Source organism: Paramormyrops kingsleyae, unplaced genomic scaffold, assembly GCF_048594095.1.
Source record: "Paramormyrops kingsleyae isolate MSU_618 unplaced genomic scaffold, PKINGS_0.4 ups290, whole genome shotgun sequence".
Classification (NCBI taxonomy): Eukaryota; Metazoa; Chordata; class Actinopteri; order Osteoglossiformes; family Mormyridae; genus Paramormyrops; species Paramormyrops kingsleyae.
The window spans coordinates 8,469-31,245 of NW_027326227.1; the positions used below are offsets into that span (position 1 = coordinate 8,469).

Consider the following 22,777-nt stretch of genomic DNA (forward strand, 5'->3'; position numbering starts at 1 on the left):
GCAACCTCTGATTAAAAAAAAAATCTAATTTGGATACCTCAGTTTTCTCAAATTTCAGACCAATTTCCAAGCTCCCATTTCTGTCCAAACTTCTTGAAAAAATTGTTCTTTTACAATAGCAATCTTACCTGGATAGGCACACTATTCTTGAACCTTTTCAGTCAGGCTTTAAAGCCCTTCATAGCACTGAGTCAGCGCTCTTAAAAGTTTTTAATGACCTTCTATCCACTGATTCCTGTGATCATGCCACCTTGATTCTTTTAGATCTTACAGCAGCATTTGATACTGTTGATCACAACATACTCATCTTCTGTCTGGAGCATTGTGTGGGCATTAAAGGCATGGCGTTGCAGTGGTTTAAATCTTACCTGTCTGATACAAGTTCTTCTGTCAGTTTAGGTGACTGTATATCCTCCTCAGCACCCCTCCACTGTGGAGTCCCCCAAGGATCTATCCTGGGGCCTCTCCTTTATTTCTCTGTACATGCTTCCCCTAGGATCTATTTTTTAAAAATATGGCATTTCTTTTCATTGTTACGCAGACGACACCCAAATCTACTTGCATCTGAAATGGAAAGATAACAACTTTTTAAAACTGTTGTTGGACTGCCTGGAGGACATCAAAGCCTGGATGGCTTTAATTTTTTAAGCTTCAGTGAGAGTAAAACCAAGGTCCTCATTTTTCAGCCCAGTGGGACCAATGATTCCTTCCACATTAGCCTAGGTCCCCTAGTTTATTTCATCTTGACTCGATTAACACCCAGTCAGTCAAGCTTCCCTCTCCCGCCTACAGCTGGTACACAACACTGTAGCATGTCTCTTAACAGGCACTAAGAGGCGTGACCACGTCACACCAGTACATGCATCCCTCCACAATTTTGGCCACTAGTGTAGGTTTCGGAGCCTAGTTTATTTTATTACATTATGCCACTATTCCTCATTCTCAGAACACATCAAGTCCCTATGCCAGCATTTTGGTTTGAATGAGCATTTGCTATTAAATGACAGAATAATATTTACAGGACCATCACTGTTGAAGAGCAAGTATCTTTGTATTTGAAGCTTGTACCAGGGGATGTCTTGGTTTAACTGTATTGATGGACTCTCGTAAATGAGGCAATAAAACACGCACTGCATAGTTGTTTTTACATGACTCTGGGAGAGTTATTCAAAATCCATCATCTCTCTGCTGTCCCACATGCTGTTCTGTCTAAATGAGAACTTGTCTGTTTTTCATGCATTAGAGTTAGTATCTCGCCATGATACACTGTCAATGTGGATTAGTGGGAGTGTAAAGAAAGATATGACTGTGAAGAAAAGTACCTCTGAACTGACATTCACAGTTATGATTCAAGGTCGAGTATCATCTCCAGTTAGAAAAACAGTAGAGCAAGCACATGTGAGTTTTAAGAAAACTGCATCTTTCAATCAATACTCTTCCTTCATTTGATTTCTTTGCATAGAAATAGAGTAAGAAATCCAGTCATGCAACAACCTGATATACAACTGTTAGCTCATATTGGTCTCTAAACAATTTTCCTCACCTAAGTGCTTATCCTCCTGCAAGTCGCTGAATGACTCTCATGAGTTCGAAAAAAAATCCCATTCCATATAAAGAATTTAAGTGAATCACATGGTAGGTGTTTGAAGTATGTTACATTATTAAGTTGGGTGACACATACACAGACATACACACACAAGTTGGTCTTCCTATCTAAATGGGGACCATCCATTCATTTCCATGGTTAAAACCATAATCCCAGTCACGACACCCTTAACCTCTACCCATTCCTAACTATAACCATAAGTAACCAACCCAAATACAAGACTTTTGGCATTTTTACTTTTTCGATTATTTCACAGATCTTTGTGGGGACCTGAAAAATGGTCCCCACAAAGTAATAATCCACAAAGCCTAATCCACATCCACACACATATAGCTAAGCTTTAAAATAAAGTTGAATTTTTATTTTAATGCTTGCCATGGTCAGTCTTCAAAATCTTAAACCATTAAAAGGTATAGAGCAATGGGTTGATCTATCACAGACCATGTAGGATCAGAGACGTTCAGATCAGGGACGTCACTAGGATTGAAAGACAAGGGGGGCTTAGCCCCCAGGGTTGTAGGAAGGAATTAGCGCATATAGAGGGCTGAAAATTTTTCAACAAACCTAAACAGGCTTCTTTAATTTTATTATCTCATTAATCTAGAAGGCTCCACCCTGAAGAAAACGACAACAACAAAACAAATAATCTAAACAGCTAAAACAGGGACACTTACCATTAAGTTTTTGATCACAATAACTAATTATGACAGCAGCATTATGTTAGTCTAAATTAGTTTTAAAATAGCCAACAACGTCACTTTCCTTTCACTTACGGAAACCTAAGTAAAGTTAAGCAATTAACAGTTTTTGACACCTATACTCACAATCTCTGACAATGAAATTATCTGGCCGCTTCTTTCTGTTGAACGTTGCTACTCGCTAACAAGCAGCGACATTGATGTAAGTGATTAACAATGAAACTTATTCAAGTTTAACATACTGATACTTTACTTCTATTTATTACTGGTGCTAAAGAAAGACGTCACCCGATAAACTGTAATGATACAGGTACAAAAAAAGTAGTATTTTCATGGATAAAACAGTTGACGATTTACTGGATAATCTCTCAAGGCCAACATAGCTCCAGAAATTTATGTTTTAGATTGTTTATATCAGACAAGGGGTTTTCGTCTGATGTCATTTCAGTAATAAAGAATGTGATTAAAAGGCACTATAGGCATTGCGTGTTTTGTACTTAAATAATCTATTTATCGACCAAACACAATAGACTGCTTAGCTAAATTAACTTTAATCTGCTTGTTTTCACAATACACTATCTGCCAAAAGCCTATAAGGTTTCAGAAGGCCTAATTGTCCTATCACGTCAAAGCCGCACACCAGCTGCCCAGATATCACTAAAGGACTCTAGAATAGCGTCCGTTAGATGCACAGTTAACCCGCGTTTGTGATCCTCCTCTATCTGAAGCTTATTTTTGGGCACAAAACCAGACAGCGATCGCGCATATACACTTGACCGATGGTTTTGGGGATTGTAGTTCAATTATATATATATTTCGTACAAGAGATACCATAAGTGAACTACAGTATCCAGAAATACCCCCAGCTGAAAGGGACTTTAAAGTACATTGTTTTAGCTGTCTTGCAATGTTTACTTCCTTCGTGCACGGTATGTCATCTTCGACACGGAGGCAGCGTTTGTGCTCTACGGTCAATGTTTTCTCTTGCATCGGCGTCTATTCTAAACTGTACAGATGCTACACCTTTTAAGTCGGTGAAGCAAAACCAGGGCTAGATCGCTAAGCGGTCACACCGAACGGCGACTCTGGAGTGTCCGCAATGGCGATGTTCCGCAGTTTTGTCTCGGCTGCCCAGCTCAGGCAACATCATCAGCAAGACGCTCAGCAGAGCGGGTCAGCGGCCGCTGCCTCTGTCGAGAGCATCGAAGCCCAGTTCTCATGCCCGATATGTTTGGAGGTTTACCACAAACCTGTCAGCATCGCCGCCTGCGCTCACACGTGAGTGTTCGGATCGATTTGGTTCCGAAACAATACTATCATTAATCAGCCACTGCAATTTTGATTCATTTCTGTCGTAATAAAAGACTTTTACAATAATTTTTTGCAGTAGTTATTGTTACTGTAACTCATCGAGTCACGATCAGGTGTCCCATATTACTGTGCACCGGCTAGGAACAGGGTTCTGTACTGTAGATTTTAATTTTTAATTGTGGGAATGAGAGCCGTCATCCTAAAAAAGGCCACGAAAGGCTTGGCGAAATCATGCAAAACCGGGGAAATGTAACGCAGCGATGTGCGTTTCTCGTTAAGGTGCTTGCAGTACGGTGCTGTTTACTGTGCTCCGGTGTTCCGACAACCTCGGGATCATCGATGGGAAAACCGGCCGGTGTTATGCCGAAAAAGGCATCCCTGCCGTAGAATGCATGCCTGTCTGTAAATGACCGATTGGTCGCTGATCTGAAACGAGTTGAGCTAATTTGTCGAGTTAGGCTACTGTAGTGCTAATCGATAGCCCTAACCCTAATCCCAAAAAAACCCCTAAAGCCCTAACCCACCAAAAAACCCTAAAACCCTAACCCCCAAAACACCCCTAAGACCCTAACCCTAACCCCCCCCCCCAAAAAAAAAACCTAAAACCCTAAAAGCTGAACTCCTCAGAACACCGGCATGCATTCTACGGCAGGGATGCCTTTTTCGGCATAATGCGTGTTGGTTGCTCCGTCTCAAGTCAAATAGTGTAGTCCGATTGCACGTCACTGTCCAAAAATCGATGGCAACCGGGGTCGGTTTTCAACAAGGATTTTCCTTTGGAGTCAATATAAGAATATGTGTAAAATGTGAAATAAAAAAGGGACAATGATTTTAAGTAGGCTATAGCTCAGCACCCGGGAACATGTGACGTATCGGGACGGGGCATTTTCTGTCGTCGTCGATGGGTTGATTATTAGGCCACTTAAAATTAATAAATTGTTTTACATGGCCGCCCGCCTCAATTTTTTGGTGCCGCCTCGATTTTTTTTATATTTTATAAATCCGTTTTTTTCACCTCAAAAACTGTGGGTGAAAAATCTTGAATGTCAGCCTCGGATTTTTCAATTTGACGCTTCTCGGACAATGGTTTTTATCGTTTGTCAGATTGTGTGTGGGCCCACGGTATTAAAATCTTGGCAGGGCATCAATATACCGAGTAATATATATTACCCTTCGCGAGCTGTTTGAGAACTTTTCTAGTTTTAGTATATCTCTGTTGCCGTTCGTCTTTTCGCTAAAAATATAAAATATAAAATCCCCTACTCACCAATATTTTAGAAGTTTGAATCATGTAAAACAGTTTATTAATTTTAAGTGGCCTTAGCAGGCAGGGTTATTATTTATTTATTTTTCTGTGTGTGTGTGTGTGTGTGTGCATGTTTAAAGAGATTTTTTTCCAGAAACTTGAACTATGCAGGACATCGTTAAGGTTAAGTATTAGTCTGCTGATGAAAAGTGGGATAAAACCGAACAATGTGCAGACAAGATGAGATGTGTGTATCAAGACTACTCGTCTTTCTTCTCAGATTTACCAATTAAAGATATGTAGGCTAGTTAATCAGGGCGTTTATATTTAGGGTAAATAATGTGGGCAATTTAAGAAACCACATACACTTGACATTTTATGATTTTAGGCTGAAAATATCACCTAATGTCTCTCACTGGCATATTATTATAAGCGTCATTCCTCTAGTCGCCGTTATATATCATAATGAAACCCCCCCAAAACTGTTTTAAAAATGGAGCATGTTATGTTGTGAAGGTCCCGTTATTATTATTTACTGAGTTGCAGCCCGGTACGTTTGCTGCCCCAGGGGGATTTTCTGCATGACCCTGGGATGTCACTGAAGGCTTGCTGTGAGAAAGTGATGCCTTTTATTCAGACCCCTCTATGGTGGTTTCCTAATGACAATTTGAGATGATAATTTTAACAGGCACAGCTGTGTGCATTTCAGAAAACTTCTGAATTCAGTTTCATCTTTCTTGAATTTTTGAGATGGTTTATCTATATATTTGTATGTCAGCAGGAACTCGACACAACAGAGTAATGAGTATTTTTGTATCCATTAGACATGGTTAGACCAAGGAGTTTGGTTATCAGAAAGTTTGAATGTGTCTCTGCTGTTTATTTTGGGGCATAGGGGATTTTTTGCAGATAGAGTTTAGTAATAAAGGCAAAAAGGCAGGCTTTTGGCTGTAATTCTCTACCTTCAGAATAGATTATTTGCAAGAAAACGATGTTGCAGCTTTTGTGGGGTGAAAGAGTTAGTGCTTACGATGCTGTGTTTGAGGTTTACCTCATTCTGGCTTGACTATTTTGAAAGTCAGAAAATGCTTGAGCACACTGGAGTGCACACTGTGGTAAAGATGTAGCTCAGAAGTTAGGCAGCTATCTTTTGAAGTGAGAAGTGACTTGAAAAGCACACACTGGTGTGCACATCTGCCATTTCCTGTAAGGTTTCACAACTGCTTTCTGTTGCCTTATTTTTTCACATTCACTCTGTCACACACAAATTTCCTGTCCAGGTATTCATGCATTGAACAGTCATTTTTTAATTCTTTTACTTCCTCAATGCTTGTTATTGCTAAGGATATAAAGAAGTGAAAGAATGAATGAAATCAGATTGTTTTCTTAACGGCATGTATTTGCATGTCATGTTAACTGAAGCTTTGTAACACTGCAAATGTGGTACATTTGTATATAGTGAATTTCGCTGAGCAAATCCAGCTCAGAATCATGTGGTGTGTACTTGTTCACGTACACAAACTCCGTCCTGGTAATTTCCATGCCAGTTATGCAAATAACGATACGTTCCATAGTGTTTTGTACCACTCAGGCTGTACACTTGATTTCTACTAAGGGATAAAATCTTAACCTTATAAGACCCTTATAAGGAGGAAGCATTAGTCATTAGCTTCCATCTCCACTCCTAGCTGTACCTACACCCTCCGCATGACAACTTTGAAAATAATTTAGTATTAGGCCATTTCAAAAAACAAAATATTTTAATGGTCATTTAACAACCACATGAATGTTATCCTGCTTCATTTTCAGTTTTTCAATCAATTTTATTTTTGTGTCCTTCATAGCATGTTTAAATATTTAGTAACAAAACCAGCATTATGGATGGGTATGTCAACCAGTAATATTTTTCCAATGAAGCGAGATGTAAGTCTATTTGGGTAAGGGGGGAAGGGGGGTTAGGGAGCAGTGGTAGCCTTCGAAATGTACAGTCGGCATTTTCAAAAAGTCTCCCCTTGGTGTACAGCAAAGAATTTAGCAGTAAATTTAAGCTGTAAAGCTATTGTCATATTGAAATTTTAATGAAGTCTTACTACAGTAATCCCTAATTATGAGTACCAGTTTGGTACAGGTTCACAGTGAGCCTTAAGTCTATTTCAGGAAGCAAGGTGCAGAAGGCAAGACACCCTGGACAGGATGACAGACTGTCACATGCAGTCACACACTGAGAGTGGCTTATATGACCCCAGTACACAAACCATGTCTCTGAGGAAGTAAACTTGTGTAAATGGAGTTAATTTGCAAACTCCATACATGCAATGCTGAAAATAGAACCCTAGAAATGTAAAAACCATTAATTTTGTTAATGTTCTATTGTTGTACAGTATTTGGATTGTAGTAGCTTATCAGTTGGGAATTTCTTTATAACTTCACAGCTTGCTACAGATATACTTCAGTGTAGCTCCAGTGTAGCAGTGAAATGTCAAGCATTTATTATTTCCTGTTTTTTCTTCCTTTTTTAAGTTGTCTGCCTGGATGTATAAGAATTTGAGTTCAAGCAGTGGATTTTTAACAGGTGTGGAAGGTGTTTCGGGCTTAAAATGAGCTCGATATGCAGCATGAAGTGGAATGTGGTGGCTGGGTCATGTGATCTGAATGAGATCACTAATGTTCTACTGCCTTCTCCAGCTGACCTCCTCCTTCATTCCACCAGACCTTTGCTCAGTGTTTTTTTTTCCCTATTTAGAGGACGTGCACAAAAACTTTCCTTTCGCCTGGAGTCTATTCTGCTTGTTTTTGACTCTTCTTGTATCCACAGTCCTCAGTAACCAGGCTTCTTCCCCTGCCTGTTTTTTTTTTAGAGTGATTGAAAAGGCTGTTTAGCATGTCTGTGTATAACATTCTGCACCCTTAGCAACTAATACCTGATAACACTGAAGCTTTAGCTGAAAGCTAATGAGATTGAATATTGAAGCACACTTTATGTTAGCCATAAGTAATTCAAGGCAGTAAAAGTCTGTGTTCTTTTGTCAAGAAGTTAGACAGTGAATAAGTCGTGTCCATGGCTGCCATTGGATATGTCTGAACCTGATCTGTTTGATATCAGATGGCATTGTGATCACTTAACATCACACCTCATGTTGTCAGATGATCATCTGGGTTGAACTGTTTTAAAAAGACTCATTTTTCAAAGGTTGTCAGTTCAAGGCCCTGGAAGAGCCCTACTGAAGCACCGTTGATAAAGACCTTCAGTCAGAATTACTCCAGTAAAATTTCCAGGTATAAATTTTGAAGCTCACTTGTAATGATCTCAGCTATATTGTAAATATAAGCGCTGTCCTACCAATTTAGTTTTTGCCCAGCAACAACAGTGAGTTTTGATTTGCTTTTGGGACTCGGATGTTGCGTGTGATGGCCAATTATCAAACTAGAACTGAAGGTTAATCCTTTAATGGCTGGCTGGTTGACGCCGCCCTCATTCTGCACCACATGGACCAGTTCAGACAAAGCTAGAGCTTTGACCGATTTGCTTCTTTTTAGCATCCCATCAGCTTTTCTCACCATTTATTGCTTCTTTTTATCACGTTATACTTAGTAGTAATTACAGTGGTATGTTGGAACAGAAACTTAATTCGTTCCAGAAGGCTGGTCGAGTTGGTCGAGGTCCAAGTCGAATTTCCACATAAGAAATAATGTAAATTAATCTGTTCTAGACCCCCCAAATGTTTGCCTATTTAAACTTATCTACCTACCTACCTAATAATAAAAAGCATTAACAATCAATATAAAACTAATGCACACATGAAAAAGGACACATCTAAAAGCAATAAACAAAATAAATGACAATCTCATTCTCCAAAGCGAGAGCAGACACATGTGCACCATCTTCAAGTCTCACTATAATTTCCTTTTTAAGTTCTACGATTACTCTCACTGCTTTCCTCTTTGGTTTGCTGTTATCACTGCAAACTTTCTTAGGGGCCATGATTACAGTATCACTAAATGTACTATAAAGCACAAAAAAAAAAAATCACGTTGAGCTTTCACACGTCGAGCTGAGTCGTGAGGTACTGTGGACTATGAGCCATTCATAGGCATCAGCATCCCAGTAGGTCCGTTTGCTTTTGTGTTTGCCCATCAGACATGTGTCTTGATCAGACATGTGTCTTGATCTAAGTTTTAGCAGGTCTGTTTTGTTTTGTTGTTTTCCACGTTTTCAGTCAAGTTGTTTGGTTAGATTTTTCTCGACCGGCCTGTTCGAGGTCCGAATTGGTAGAGTTGATCTCGTCTTAACCCATACAAGTTGTAGCAGGAGCGGTTGAGTTCCAAGATTTAAATCGAGGTACAAATAAAAAATAAATTCAACAGATCCGTTAAATGTCTGAGTTGGTTAAGAGGTGTTTGAGTTCCAAGGTTCTGCTGTATTTATAAAAGATTTCGGCTTGGCCTCATTGAACCATATTCACTGTAATATCAGAAACAGCTGTGCTTGTCTGCATTCGTTGGGCTGTAGCCTTGCAAGGTGTATTAATTGGTGGAGCAGTTTTGTTCTTAAAGGGTTCTTATTCTTCTAAAACAATTCTTATTTAAAAAACTACAGTGACTGGAGAAATAGAAAGAACTTGCTCATGCAGCAACAAATATTCATGATATTAGAGAAATTCAAATATAAAGTATATAAAAATCCACATTTGAACAATTGGTTAATAATGCGAAATGGATACTCTAGCACTGGGAACATAACAGACAAATACACAAAACAAAAAAGGATTTCAGTTATGAGTCCAAATGGGCCTTCTAACGCTGCTAAAGAGTGACAGAAAATATCCAAAGTTTGGGACCATTTTCAAAAAACTGGTAATGTTGTGTTAAAAAAAAAAAAAAGTCAGCAAATAGTCAAATATGAAAATTTTTGATAGCTGCAGCCCTGGTTATAAAGAGGCAAAGCTACTAGATATATTTTTAAAGGAATGTGTGCAGCTTCACCTGTCTTCTTTAACCTCGTTTACATGTCCTGCGGGTAAAAAGCAGAGCAGAATGGAGGCACTACTTTCCTCCAACTGCTATCTTCATATAGTGGGTTGTGAGGTTTGCGATTTCAGAGTAGCCCTTCTAGTGTCACTTGTGTGCTGTGTGTAGGGTTTGCTGCCTGATAGGAAGTTACAAAATAAACCCAAACTTTTCACACCATAACATTGTTGCGTGCTCTCATTGACCGTGACAGGGTTTTTCAGATGTATCTCACAAACAGGCGCTGAGGAGGCCATCTCCTATGCCGAATGCATTTCTTGTCGCAAATGTGTAGTCTTACTTCTTTAAATTGTACCCCCCCCCCCCCCCCATATGTGAGCATGCTGCACGAAGCACTGATTCAGACTGCAAGCAACTTCATGCCTTGTGTTTCCATAAATTGCCCCCGCCTCCCCTATGCCTGACTTCCTTACACAGGGCTTTCACATGTTATGGGCTGTTTTTAAACTCTGTTTTTAGAACCCCTGCCCGTGTCAGCAGCGCTGACTACAGGATTATCTTCAGCGCATTAAATTAAACAGGCGTTCTTAGTCCCCAGGACGCAGGTGCTGTCTTCTACCTGCAGCTTTCACGGATCTTCATCCGTAATGCTAGCTGTTAGACATTCCCAGGTTGCTGTGCCCCTGTGCTATAAAATTCCAAAGGTTATCTGGGTGTCTTCCTGTGTCACCTGCTCAGCACATATATCCTACACTAGGCTGTATAAGATAACTATGTTTTGGCTACATTGTTTGGTGCTTGATGAGGTAGGAGCGTGGATTTTTGGTCCTCCTCACTGTGTTCCTTGCCCTGACTTGTTCCTTTAGGTTCTGTGGCGAGTGTCTACAGCCCTGCCTGCATGTGGCCTCGCCTCTCTGCCCCCTATGTCGCATGCCCTTTGACCCAAAGAAGGTGGACAGGTGCTCCGCCGCGGAGAAGCAGCTCTCCTCGTATAAAGCGCCATGCCGAGGCTGCAATAAAAAGGTCAGGACCTGGGACATGGGATTGGGGGTGGGATGGAGCCTGGCCGCAAAGCCAGTTGCCCTGCAGCACTTCTATGTGATGCCTCTCGGCTGCCAGGGGCACCTAACCCACCGTTGTATGTTCCTGCATGCCAGTCTCTCATACCATTTTCCAACCAGTACTGCTGTGAAAGATCAGACTTGGTGTGAAATGACTGTTGTTCTCAGCTGTTTTACTCTGCCTTTGAGACACCATGTTTGAACATCGTAGTCTGCTTGCAGGTCACCCTGGTGAAAATGCGCTCTCACATCTCGTCCTGCGCTAAAGTTCAGGAACAGATGGCAAACTGTCCAAAGTTTGTGCCAGTCGTGCCCACCTCACAACCTATTCCCAGGTAAGCACGTCATTTGCCTTGGGCACACACCATTACAGGACGAAACCCTCATGGGGAATCTGTGATTGCTATCTCCCTAATAGTTGCAGTGACTCCACAGTGTAGCTTTTTCTGTTTTTTTTTAACCTCATTCTTACAGCTTTTAAAGAGTCCAAAGTCTTTTTTATTTCCTAATACAAGACTCATTGTAAACATCCGTTAAAAGTAGGTAAAGGTGGTATATCTTCAGGCAAACTTTCTGACTGATTGTTGTCGCTAGTGTCCAAAGGCATGTGATTTAAATGTTGGAGAAAGAAAAAAAAATGAAGATAGCCCTGTTGGTCATTAATGTGCTCTGTTTGAGGAAGAATAGAATTTGCTATTGCATTCTGGGAGTATGGCACCATCTGGTGGTATGTTTTTCAACTAGAATTTACTAGGCTTTTTGCGTGTCTCATCAAGATGAGATATCTGTCATGTGTGGTGAACACAACATCATGTGTGGTTAACATCATGGTTCTGACCCATAGCAATATTCCAAACCGCTCCACTTTCGTGTGCCCGTACTGTGGAGCCCGCAACTTGGACCAGCAGGAGCTGGTGAAACACTGCATGGAGAATCACCGCAATGACCCTAACAGAGTGGTGAGTAGGGCACAGGATGTCTCTGAAGCAGATTTAGCAGAAGGAGACGGGGAGAAACATCATGTATTTATACATGAGCTCCTGTACAGTGGTGACACTGTTTTTTTTTTTTTCTCTTTAATAAGTGGTGCTCCGTCCCTGTGCCAGGTTTGCCCAGTGTGTTCTGCCATGCCCTGGGGTGACCCTAGCTACAAGAGCTCCAACTTCCTGCAGCACCTCCTGCATCGACACAAGTTCTCCTACGACACGTTTGTGGTGAGGAGTTTCTAACAAAGAAATTAACTAATGACTGTTGTTATAACACTATAACTCTTTACAGAACCAAGTATGTACTGCCGCCCCAGGATTTTAAATTCACCTCTTTGGGACAGTATACAATAATTTCTTTACAGTCACCAGGTGCTAAATGAGTCAGCCTTATGTGTTGAACCATCAGTCTGATTCAATTGTCTGTTTTCACAACTTTTTCAAATGGACTTCGATGGAGATCATGTCATCACATCAGCAAAACTCCATTTTGATTCACCTTGGTTGCTCCTGAGACAGAATAAAATCAGCCATCTGACCAGCTATGCTGTTTCCCTTTTGCAGGATTACAGCATTGATGAAGAGGAGGCCCTGCAAGCTGCTCTTGCTCTCTCGCTTTCAGAGAACTGAACCCCCTCTTCCTTGTTCTGGTTGCAGTTATTCCACACTCTGCTGCTCAGCCCAGCTGCAGCGCCAACTCTTCCATATGCCCACTAGGGGGAGCAGCTATCCATCGCTGAAACGGGTCTGAAACATAAACACTGCAGTACATGAAAAGGCGGGATTTGGGTTCAGATGACAATACTCTTTAAGTGCTGGTATTTAATTTGGGAAAACCACATCATGCAGTTCATGTTTGGTCGCTTTGTTTTCACTTCTTTGTGTTGAAGAAGGGACCAAATTGCTGTTACAGCTCCTATACAAACAGAGTAGTGTGTGTGCGTGTGAGTTTGGTCTGTACTGAGGTAAACAGTACTGTACAAATTGAGCACAGATAAGGCAACATCAGTCACCACTGACATCATGGTTATGCAATGACCGTCCCCAGTACAAACTCTACCTTTTTTATTAGGGTCCTTGAATACTTCCAAACATTAACATTTTTCTACATAATTAAATTGTTGTATTATTTTGAACTTAAACGGAATAGAAATACATTTATTCTTCATACTGCTGTTACCTGATTAAATTGCTACAATAGTATTTTTTTATGAAGCATATAAAAAGTATATATTTTTGAAAAACAAAATTCAGTTTCACTTGCTGCACTTAGCATGAAAGTGAGCCACATGTCTGACTGCTAGAGGTTTGTTGGTTCATTTGCTTATATTTTTTTGGTGTCCATTGACATAGTGCCCTGTTCTTGGTAGGTGAGGATGATTGAGACTGTTTCAGACCTGATTTGTATAGTGTGTGCACAGACAGCAGACACCACGAGCATCCTTATTCTGTCAGTGATATTGTCCTGAGCTCCATGGATTTCACCGAGTGGGATTAATAACATAAAGCTTTCTGCATGTGTAATACCCAGATGTACAGAACTCTTACAAGCTTGTATGCAAATTTCTCTCTGTAGTTGGGCAGGAGGAGAGATATCTATCTCTATACACAGTACAAATTTCAGGCCATTACATAGCATTTTTAGGTAAGTCATTTACAGTTGTGATTTTTAAAAAATATCTGGTAATACTTTTAAAGTTTGATAAATGTGCTGCTGTTTTGTGATAGAAGAGATGCTTCTTAGTAGAGCACTATAGCTATGCAGGCAAAACGAATGAAGCAGGACCTCAGTTACACCACCGGTCAAGAGATGACTCAAGATGACTCGACGCTTTTATCACGCACATGTGACCTGGTGTTCAGTCCTGCAAGGCACGTGCGTGTCTCTGATCTTTGTTTTTGTGCCTCAGTGTTCTGCATATTATTTTCCCTGTAGTTTTCAGTCCTACAGATAAAGAATGTGGGCAGTTGGCAGTACAGCAAATCCTTGTTGGAATGGCAGTGGCCAGCGAATACCTGCGAGCTTTCGACTTGCTAGTGAGATTACCTGCTAACCCTCATTGTATGGCACTTAAGTTTAAATGATTTCATAATACTATTTTAAGAAACATTTTCTAGCTTTTGGACATTTCAGCTTCTTTTAAAACAATACAAATGTGTGTTAAGTGGTTGTTAGGGTTATATTACTGTACAAGAAGAGGGGGCATAGGCCTATATTTAATGTACTGTACTGTAGTTTGAGTGTTCTATAATGGGGGAGGGTGTCCTTTCAAAGATGCCATTTGTATTTGCAGAAATTCCCCAACATCTTAAAAGCACTAAAAAGAGAGTGCACATGGTGTTGGAGTGATTAATGATTATTGTCAGCATGATTTCAAAAAGTTGCAAGCCTAAAGCATTATAAAGGTTATAAAGAAAATTACATATATAAACTACTAAGCTTTTTTGAAATTATAAGACCGTGTCCTTGGATTACAATGAGCATATCAATGTTAACTGTCCCCAGGACCCTGACCAGAATAACCGGTTGGAAAATGGATGGATGGATATTTAAACTGTTACGAGTGGTGTTATTACTTTTACTATTAGAGGCAATAAGTATTCGGACAGTGGTTAAAATCTAGGCTAACAAACTCTGTTAATAGATGTTAAACACTGTAAGACCTCTTCCTTCACTTTAGGTTCTATATTTGACTACTTCAGATAATCCCATTTTGTAAATATTTCTAAGCCATCTTTCTTTTTTAAAGTGAAAATGCTTGACAGAACTGTGTTGTAAAGCAGAGATTTTTCTCTCTCCAGCGTTGTTGGTGTTGTTTTCCATTCTTTTTTTACTTTTAGTCTTGATTAATAATCCCAAGATGAATCACCAGCAAGGTGCACTATCTGTACTGTAAATGTTTGCAAGCCAAAGCTGTGTCTGCAACTAATATTCCATTCAGATGCAAAAATAATGGAAGAAATATTTTCATGCGATCCAACTGTATCATTAAAAATCGCTGCATGCAAAAGTAACAAGCAGGAGTTTGTGAGTGAAATATTTTGCAGAAAAAATAATCAAGGAGTAGTAGAAAGAGAGTACGAAACATCCACCCAACCGTCCATGTTTTAACCGCATATTCTGGTCAGAGTTGCAAGGTGGCCTTCAAAAAAATGCAAAACTGAAGACTACCTGGCCAGTGTGCTTCCTGTTTTGGTATGCGGTCACCTGATGATGAAGACCTGGGTCTTCTAAAGCAGTGGAAGAATGAGCATAAGTGGCCGCATATCCACAGCAACACTCTGCTCTGAATCCTCGGCATCGCACTGCCATCACCCATCCTGCCCGGTGTGGCTGGAACTCCACCATCAAAGCTTCCTTTGATGACGATGGACCACGATGCACATGGCAAGTCAGGAAGCCTCCTTTTGACACACACATGAGCGGAAAGATATTTACCATTCACTGGCTACAGTTCCCAGCTTGGGGATCAATGTGATTTATGCATTTACAAATAACTAATGATGATGGTCATGTGCATTTAGAAGTTATTATACTATTTCAGGTTTAATAAGAACTTTACTCTGTATTTGTAGCAGTTTCCTTAATAAACACTGGTCTTCACCGCTTCACTCGTCAGTCATTTTCTGGATCAGATATTATTGTGTTTGGTGAAGCTATGGATCTCTCACTGTTCTACAAAACAGAATTCACTCCTTTAGTGTGGTTTACTTCCGAGCCAGGTCTGTCGGTATTCACATAAAAAATAAATTAAAAAAAAGAAACATCTGTTCACGTAAACTGCTTCAACTGAACCTCTCTGAATCTCTAGTCATGGGGGTGGTGTCTGGCTTGGTGTGTTCAGGTTCTGTTCTTGTTGTCAGATGGTTGCCAGTTCAAATCCCAGGGTTGGCAGAGAGATTTCATCATTGGGTCCTTGAACAAGTGATTGTGAAGTACATGGAATGAAGTTCAAAGATTGGCTGAGTTTCTGAGCTAATGGAAACATTCCAATAAAACTTTAAAGTCAATGACGCCACAGAGTAGCTAATTCAATAATTTTTGTTTTAAAATATCCACTGTTACAGGGAAGGATAAAAATCTCATCACTATGTCAAACTGGTGAAAGAATGGAAAAGCCCCTTTAATGGAAAGAAGGGAACTAAATGGCACAGTGGCAAGACAGGGAGAGACTTGCTGTCTTTCACTTTCTGGCAAATCTAAGGTCACAATGACATCAGGCTTCTGGACTAACTGCAATACAGATTCAGATGAATAAACTGCTCCACTGGATTGCTTTTACAGAGAAAACGCAATGCTTTGCATGATGTTTGCTTTTATGACTGTGGAGTTTCACCCTTTCTTAGGCTAGCTGTCTCCTCAGAGAGATAGCATTTCCGATTCTGATAAAAATAGCAGCCTGCTTTTTATATAAACATACTCGCCTTGAACTTGGAACACCCTCAAACAAATGGCACGTCTACTTCTGTACCAAACTCTACAATCAGGTTTTCCTCCCTTAGCGGGTCAGTGACTTAAGTAGCCACTTACTACCACAAAAAGAAAAAAGGTCACACTTTATAATAAGGGTAAAAATCATACTCAAGTACACTTGATGATTTAATGCATGAATTAATACAATATTTACCATGAATTCCTGTTATTCACCATCAATTAATGATGAATCACTGTGACTGTGATAACAACACTAACTAGGTCATCAGTTAAGCAATGTTAATTAACAGTTAATTCATACATTAATTGATATGCCACCAAATTCTCTAATAATACTTGCAATTGGCATTGACCATTCAGTTGGCCACAATGCCAAGCCTGTCAGGCAGGTCCTGAAATAGTGTTTTCTTAATGGTGGTGCCTCAACTGAGTGGGTGAAGATCTCAGCTCCATCTGGGAGATCGGTGTGAAATACAGTCCACACTCCATAGGCACATTAAAGCTGTATAATGCAGTATGTGTGTGTGTTTCTATAAGTGTACCTACTACCCAGAGCAACTGGCAAACCAGTAACAGCATAAGTTTCACTTACAGTATTGGGAGCCAAAACTCACTCAGGCCTCATATAATCCATGAATAACTTCCAAAACTCACTAAGTCCACCAAAATTTTCTCAAAAGTGCATCCTGTGGACTGAGTTTTGGAAAAAGGCTCCTCAATCATTAGTGCTACCAGTATAGGTGGAAAGAGTGCATTGTTCTGAAGGCATAGTAATGAATTGGAGAGCAATGCAATGACAGGTGATTAATTCTTGCATGCTGATGGACTTGCTTTAATAAAAACAATTATAGAAGGCAAGCAGAGAGTACAAAAGGCTGGTTTGCTGAAATGATATCCAGTTCCAGCTGCTTTTATTAGACCTGTGACTGCAATTTTTCAGGAAAAACTGGGGCGGTTTGGGAACAGGCAGTGATCCTGCGTCCACACCTCGGAGGGGGCTGGTTCTGGTCCTTGGGTTCTGGGGCTGCTTGCAGAGAATTGGGGAAGTGGAAGACGTCATTGTGGTCGTCATTATTGGGACTGTGGCCCCTGACATAGAGTTTTGAACTGATAATGGGCCCCTCAATGACAGCGTCTCTCTGGCGAGCCCACTGCCGCTAGATGTGCCCCAACCATAACCCTACCCCTCTTGAACTGACAGGCAACCAGACCTAGATTCAAATCAGTCGATCCTACCCGGGTTGATTGTGGCCCTACTGAATTTTGCCATCTGGGTGGCCCTTCCTCTGCTTATCTGTTCATAAATAACCAAATAACAGGTTCTGCGGCTGTGACGAATTTTGAAGCTTTTTGATGTGGTGATACAATGTTTCAATACAATGTTTCAAATATAAGATTAATTTTCCCCCTTATTAAAGCACTGAGTCATAATGGTCCTTTTCATTATCATATACTGTACCTTGTAAACAACTTGAGTTCACAGCTATAATTTTGGATCCATGATGTACAATCTTGATGCCTCACAATGTGCAATAAAATTAGCATTGTTTTGATGTTATTCATGGTTTTCTAATATGTGGTATCCATCTGATGTGTCAACTTGAATTTGGGGAGTCATTGGCAGCTTCTTTTATGTGTCAGATGCGTTTACAATTGAAAGACGCATACAGTTGTTAAGTTGAATGAAACACTATCAAATTGCAAATTAATATTTTATATAAGCTGATAAAATACAACTTCCATGATTGGCAATTAGACATATTGGCCTATTCGTCTAATGCAGGGGTCTCCAACTCCGGTCCAGGAGAGCTACCGTCCAGTAGGTTTTCTATCATACCCGGCTTCTGATGAGCTACACCTGTTCTCAGGTAAATACCAGGAACAGGTGTGGCTCATCAGAAGCCAAGTGGGACAGAAAACCTACTGGATAGTAGCTCTCTAGGACCGGAGCTGGAGACCCCTGGTCTAATGTCTTAGGGAATATTTTGAAATAAGTTAACAAACTACAAAATTAAATTTCAGGTTAATAATGAATAAATTTCCTCAAAATGCAATCCAGGATGCTCACAGCGAGCCACCCCCACAGAGCCACAATGTGCAAGGATTTCTCCTGCTGGACCCTCCACAAATTCCTTAGCATCAAATTGGGTGTGGTATCAATCTAGCAGCACCTCTGCCCATATGGATCCACGAAAATACACTATCTGTTTTGTATTTTTGTATACATTTCATACTGCCCACCCACCCTGGCAAATTTTAGTTTTGGGGCACCTCTCCTACTGGGCCCATAACATTTATTGTATGGTGTTAACCTGTCCGTGGACATCTAGGCTTAGCAAAAGGGCACTCGATCACGAGACTAGTGGCAGATGTGAAATGTGTGAACCATTTCCACGTGCAGAACAAATCTTCAACCTGAAAGCGCACGCAGAAAAGTAAAATAAAGTAAAGGTTGGGGACCCTTAGCGTACACAGTCCACGCATCCCCTGCTGGTAGCTTTCTGTATTATCACATCTATGGCTTTTCCTTTGATTCCATGGTTCACACATCTCATTTCTGACACAGCTCTCCTGATCTTGTGCTCTTCTGCTTGTACTGCAGCACTGATACTAACTAACGAGTCTTGAGCTATATATATACAGTATATATATATATACATACATATATATACATATATATATGTGTGTGTGTGTGTGTGTGTGTGTGTGTGTGAGAGAGAGAGAGAGAGAGAGATCGGGAAAGAGAGAGAGAGAGAGAGAGAGATTGAGTTGCCCGTTTTCCTGGATAAAAACTAGAAATTCCCTCCTTGAAGGTGACACCCGTTGATAGCCCGTCTTTTGAAAAGCACTGTCAATCGATTGCTTTTGTAACCTTATAACAAACATTTATTTTAAAAACGCAACGGCAAAATCTAGTAGCTAATCACACAAATTACATTAAAGGGAAACACCACACATCAAAAAACAAATGCATTATTGTATTCTCCGATAGCTTGCTGCATTTCATTCCGCAGGCACATTGTTGGCTGTCCTTGACGCGCACAACTGTATTACATCATTCCTGTAGGCTTGGAGACGGAGGGAGAATCCCTGCCACCCCTCCTTCTCTCCTCCCACCGAGTAGGTAGGTCGACGTTTGTTTGTGACTCACGTCTCGATGAAGCAGACTTGAGATCGGTACCTGCCCTACGTTCATGCACACTATGATGTCACTACTATAAAGAGCGACATCACTTTCGCCGACATACACTTCCTGCGGCTGACGTCAGTCACTTTTCGGCCACATAAATATGGAAAGACGACTTCTCCCCGGTATTGAACAGCACAGGAAGAACAAATACAGTGCAAGAGAATTCAGCACAAAATATTTTTTCCTTCAGGACATCAAGCATCGTTTTATCAGGCGAAGAAGCAGTTAAAGGGAAAGGCAGAAATGTTGGTTTGTGTATGAAAATACTTGTCTGATCGAATCATCGTTGTTTTTTATATATATATTTACTGGAAATTTACATCATTTTGCAAAACATAATTTAAGTATGCATATCTTTAATTGCATTTCTTGGAAGACATCGACTAAATTTGCTGTAAGTGTGCGTTATATAGTTTTGAATTTAACTTAAGCTTCAAAAACTGTTATTCATTACGTGTGATTGTTAACTACCGTCTTTAATTCACAGATTCCAATCATGACTCTTAACAAAGGCAATAAGCTGCGGAATACGGAGAAAAAGAGGAATACCGTTCCTTTTTCGGGATACCATCAAAGTCGCCACAAAAGAAGCCTCACCACGGACAGCGGCATAAACTCCGCGCTCCCTGTGCTCTCGGGCAGGCAGGCAGCTGTGCCTCGGAGCGATGCCCTGGAGCCGTTCAGCGGCAGCCGCCCCGAAGGACACGTGCACAAGGTCGTTCTCCTGGGTGAACATGGCGTTGGCAAGTCCTGCCTGGCACAGATTTTCGGGCAAGTTGAGGACGGGCACGACTGCGACGAAGCAGGTAATAACTTACTGGAGGCGGCGTGGACTACTACTACTACTACTACTACTACTACTTCTAATAATAATAATAATAATAATAACAACAATAATAATAATAATAATAATAATAATGATGATGATGAACAATCCATGACCTGGTAAGAACAAGTAAGGGCAATTTATCAACAATTTATATAAAAAACACCTTTGTGTAGGTTCACGCATTAACAGACAAACAGTTTAAAATGAGACAAGTACTTTCATCAAACTTTATATTGTCGTTCACCTCTTCGTTTAGATAAGTCAATATAAGCACATCCATTTCTTATTTAAACGAAATAACGGGTAATAACGGGCGTGTGAATGTAGTAGCATAATTATACTCTGATTCTTTAATAATCCTCATGCACTATAAATATGTTACTGATATTTGCACCTCTGCCAACCACCCAACTGTCATTTCAGGAGGCACGTATAACCGCTGCATTGTTGTGGATGAAGAAGAAGCCACAATTTTATTATATGACGCAGAGCAGGTAAATATGCAGCTACAAGCAGTTAATTTGACCTTATACGTTACATGAGAATAAAATACTATTGAGACATTGTACTTTGCTTGTAGAAATGCTATGCAAATAAAACAGGTTATGATGTTTGAAGTGTAATTTGCGTGGAACATAACCAAATGACAACGTGCATCATCTCTGTGAACCTATAGGATAACAACCAATGGCAGAGAGAGCAATGTCTGCGCATGGGAGATGCTTATATCATTGTATATTCGGTCACGGACAAGACCAGCTTTGAGAAGGCGTCAGAACTGCGTATCCAGCTGCGCAGTGCTAGGCAAACAGACAACATCCCCATTATTTTGGTGGGGAACAAGAGTGACCTGGTTCGTTCCAGAGAGGTTTCTGTGGATGGTAAGACTGTGTTTTTTTCTCAAATAATAAATCTTCTCTAGCATAAAAGTTGTCATGACATTGCTATAATTTTCCTGTTTTGAAAAATGTCTAATTTTGGTATTTGCTTTTATTACATCTTATAAAATAAGATTGATGCTACACAAATTATTCCCAAGGTCATTGCTCTTTAATTGATTACTGGATGAATCAAGCATGAAGGATCTGGAAAGATCCCAGGTTTGATGTGGACTGCTGATCCGGCTTCTCAGTTATTCCTCTTGGTTTCCATCAGAGGGCAGAGCTTGCGCCATGGTCTTTGACTGCAAGTTCATAGAGACGTCAGCCTCACTGAACCACAATGTGCAGGAGCTGTTTGAGGGCATCGTGAGGCAGATCCGGCTGCGCCAAGACAGCAAGGAGCAGAACGCCCGGCGGCAGGCCACCTGTAGGAGGCACGAGAGCGTCAGCAAGAAAGCCAAGCGCTTCATTAGTCAGATGGTTGCCAGGAAGAACAAGAAAATGGCCTTCAAGCAGAAGTCAAAGTCCTGCCATGACCTCAGTGTCCTTTAAATCCCAGAAGCTCTGCTTGTGCCAACATGACCACATGCTGTGACACGGACTTGTGTTTTCTACACCATCATCAGGACTAAACAAACTTTACACAAATATATTTACTCTGTATCTTGTTTACTCAAAGTTATTTTTCGAAGAAAACAAACAAGCTCTGGTTATTTGGTAACATATATAGTAACACATATGGTAACCATATTCTAACACATCTTAAGGAAGGTATAGTTATTTATTTAACTGCATCTTTAGCATACATAATTAGGAATTTGGCATATGTATGTACTTTATGCTTATTGTAGGAAAGATTTGGTTATATTACATTATTTGTACTTATTTTATTTTTTAGCTTTGAGGCACACCTGTAGGTCTAACTGCTCAGTAAGGTAAAAGATGCGCACTTACATTCATATATGAGGGCAGAACGATGAAGTAAATGCCACTGTCTTAGACAACTACGTGACCATACACTGGTGCAAGATCATGGGCTGGTATCTTGTTTTTAAAATATATATATATATTTCTTATACCGTCTTCTAATAGACACTCCTAGTATGAATGAATGCAACAGAAGCAATAATGTATGTGATGTGACCTTTTATTTTTTAAACATTTCATTTACCTGGACTATTGACTTGACCTTTATATGTTTATGGTATCTTAATTTTTGTAATAAAAGATTCAGATAAAAGACACTGACTGAGTAATATTTGTTCTTATAAAAGTATACAGGTATCTGTCAATTTGCATCTGCATTTGTGACCGGGCCCACTGCACACAAGTCAATTTGGGCGTATCAATAGTCATAGGGCAGAAACAAGACATTAAGTTTGGTACTGTAATATACACACGGTACTCTACAGCAAATAATAATGTAAATATGTTATAATAAAAAGAGGTTGCACTTAAGTTTCACAAAAAATAAGACACAAACTGCACTACGAAATCAAAAGATATATACTGTAGCAAACAATGTGAGCTGAGAAAGAAGATGCATTAAACTGGCAAAACATTTTA

At 40.2% G+C, this 22,777-nt stretch overlaps 2 protein-coding genes across 5 annotated transcripts; both read left to right on the top strand.

Annotated features, from left to right (window-relative positions):
• The first annotated feature begins 3,050 nt into the window (after positions 1-3,050).
• LOC140577535 (E3 ubiquitin-protein ligase RNF166-like) lies at positions 3,051-15,488 on the top strand. Of its 3 annotated transcripts, none has more exons than XR_011989170.1 (6): positions 3,053-3,582; positions 10,696-10,852; positions 11,113-11,225; positions 11,735-11,849; positions 11,975-12,104; positions 12,441-15,488. XR_011989170.1 is itself a non-coding variant. In XM_072708762.1 (6 exons), the coding sequence occupies exons 1-6, from the start codon at positions 3,404-3,406 to the stop codon at positions 12,504-12,506; spliced, it is 738 nt and encodes a 245-aa protein (XP_072564863.1). In that variant the 5' UTR covers positions 3,059-3,403; the 3' UTR covers positions 12,507-15,488. The 3 variants fall into 3 exon arrangements, 2 of the variants coding, with proteins under 2 accessions (XP_072564864.1, XP_072564863.1); XM_072708762.1 differs by having other exon boundaries at positions 3,059-3,582; positions 11,997-12,104; XM_072708763.1 differs by lacking the exon at positions 12,441-15,488 and having other exon boundaries at positions 3,051-3,582; positions 11,975-12,429.
• Positions 15,489-19,295: 3,807 nt separating this feature from the next.
• LOC111857423 (GTP-binding protein RAD-like) lies at positions 19,296-22,455 on the top strand. Of its 2 annotated transcripts, none has more exons than XM_023838278.2 (5): positions 19,296-19,746; positions 19,989-20,307; positions 20,754-20,824; positions 21,007-21,211; positions 21,486-22,455. In XM_023838278.2, the coding sequence occupies exons 2-5, from the start codon at positions 19,998-20,000 to the stop codon at positions 21,761-21,763; spliced, it is 864 nt and encodes a 287-aa protein (XP_023694046.1). In that variant the 5' UTR covers positions 19,296-19,746; positions 19,989-19,997; the 3' UTR covers positions 21,764-22,455. The 2 variants fall into 2 exon arrangements, with proteins under 2 accessions (XP_023694046.1, XP_023694047.1); XM_023838279.2 differs by having other exon boundaries at positions 19,297-19,895.
• Positions 22,456-22,777: the final 322 nt, after the last annotated feature.

Excerpts from the sequence above, each read along its gene's own strand:
- LOC111857423 (XM_023838279.2), top strand. The coding sequence starts at position 19,848 with ATGCATATCTTTAATTGCATTTCTTGGAAGACATCGACTAAATTTGCT. Across the intron at positions 20,825-21,006 it reads TATTATATGACGCAGAGCAG|GATAACAACCAATGGCAGAG; the intron begins GTAAATATGCAG and ends GTGAACCTATAG. Across the intron at positions 21,212-21,485 it reads CAGAGAGGTTTCTGTGGATG|AGGGCAGAGCTTGCGCCATG; the intron begins GTAAGACTGTGT and ends GGTTTCCATCAG.
- LOC140577535 (XM_072708762.1), top strand. The coding sequence starts at position 3,404 with ATGGCGATGTTCCGCAGTTTTGTCTCGGCTGCCCAGCTCAGGCAACAT. Across the intron at positions 10,853-11,112 it reads GCCGAGGCTGCAATAAAAAG|GTCACCCTGGTGAAAATGCG; the intron begins GTCAGGACCTGG and ends GTCTGCTTGCAG. Across the intron at positions 11,226-11,734 it reads ACCTCACAACCTATTCCCAG|CAATATTCCAAACCGCTCCA; the intron begins GTAAGCACGTCA and ends TCTGACCCATAG.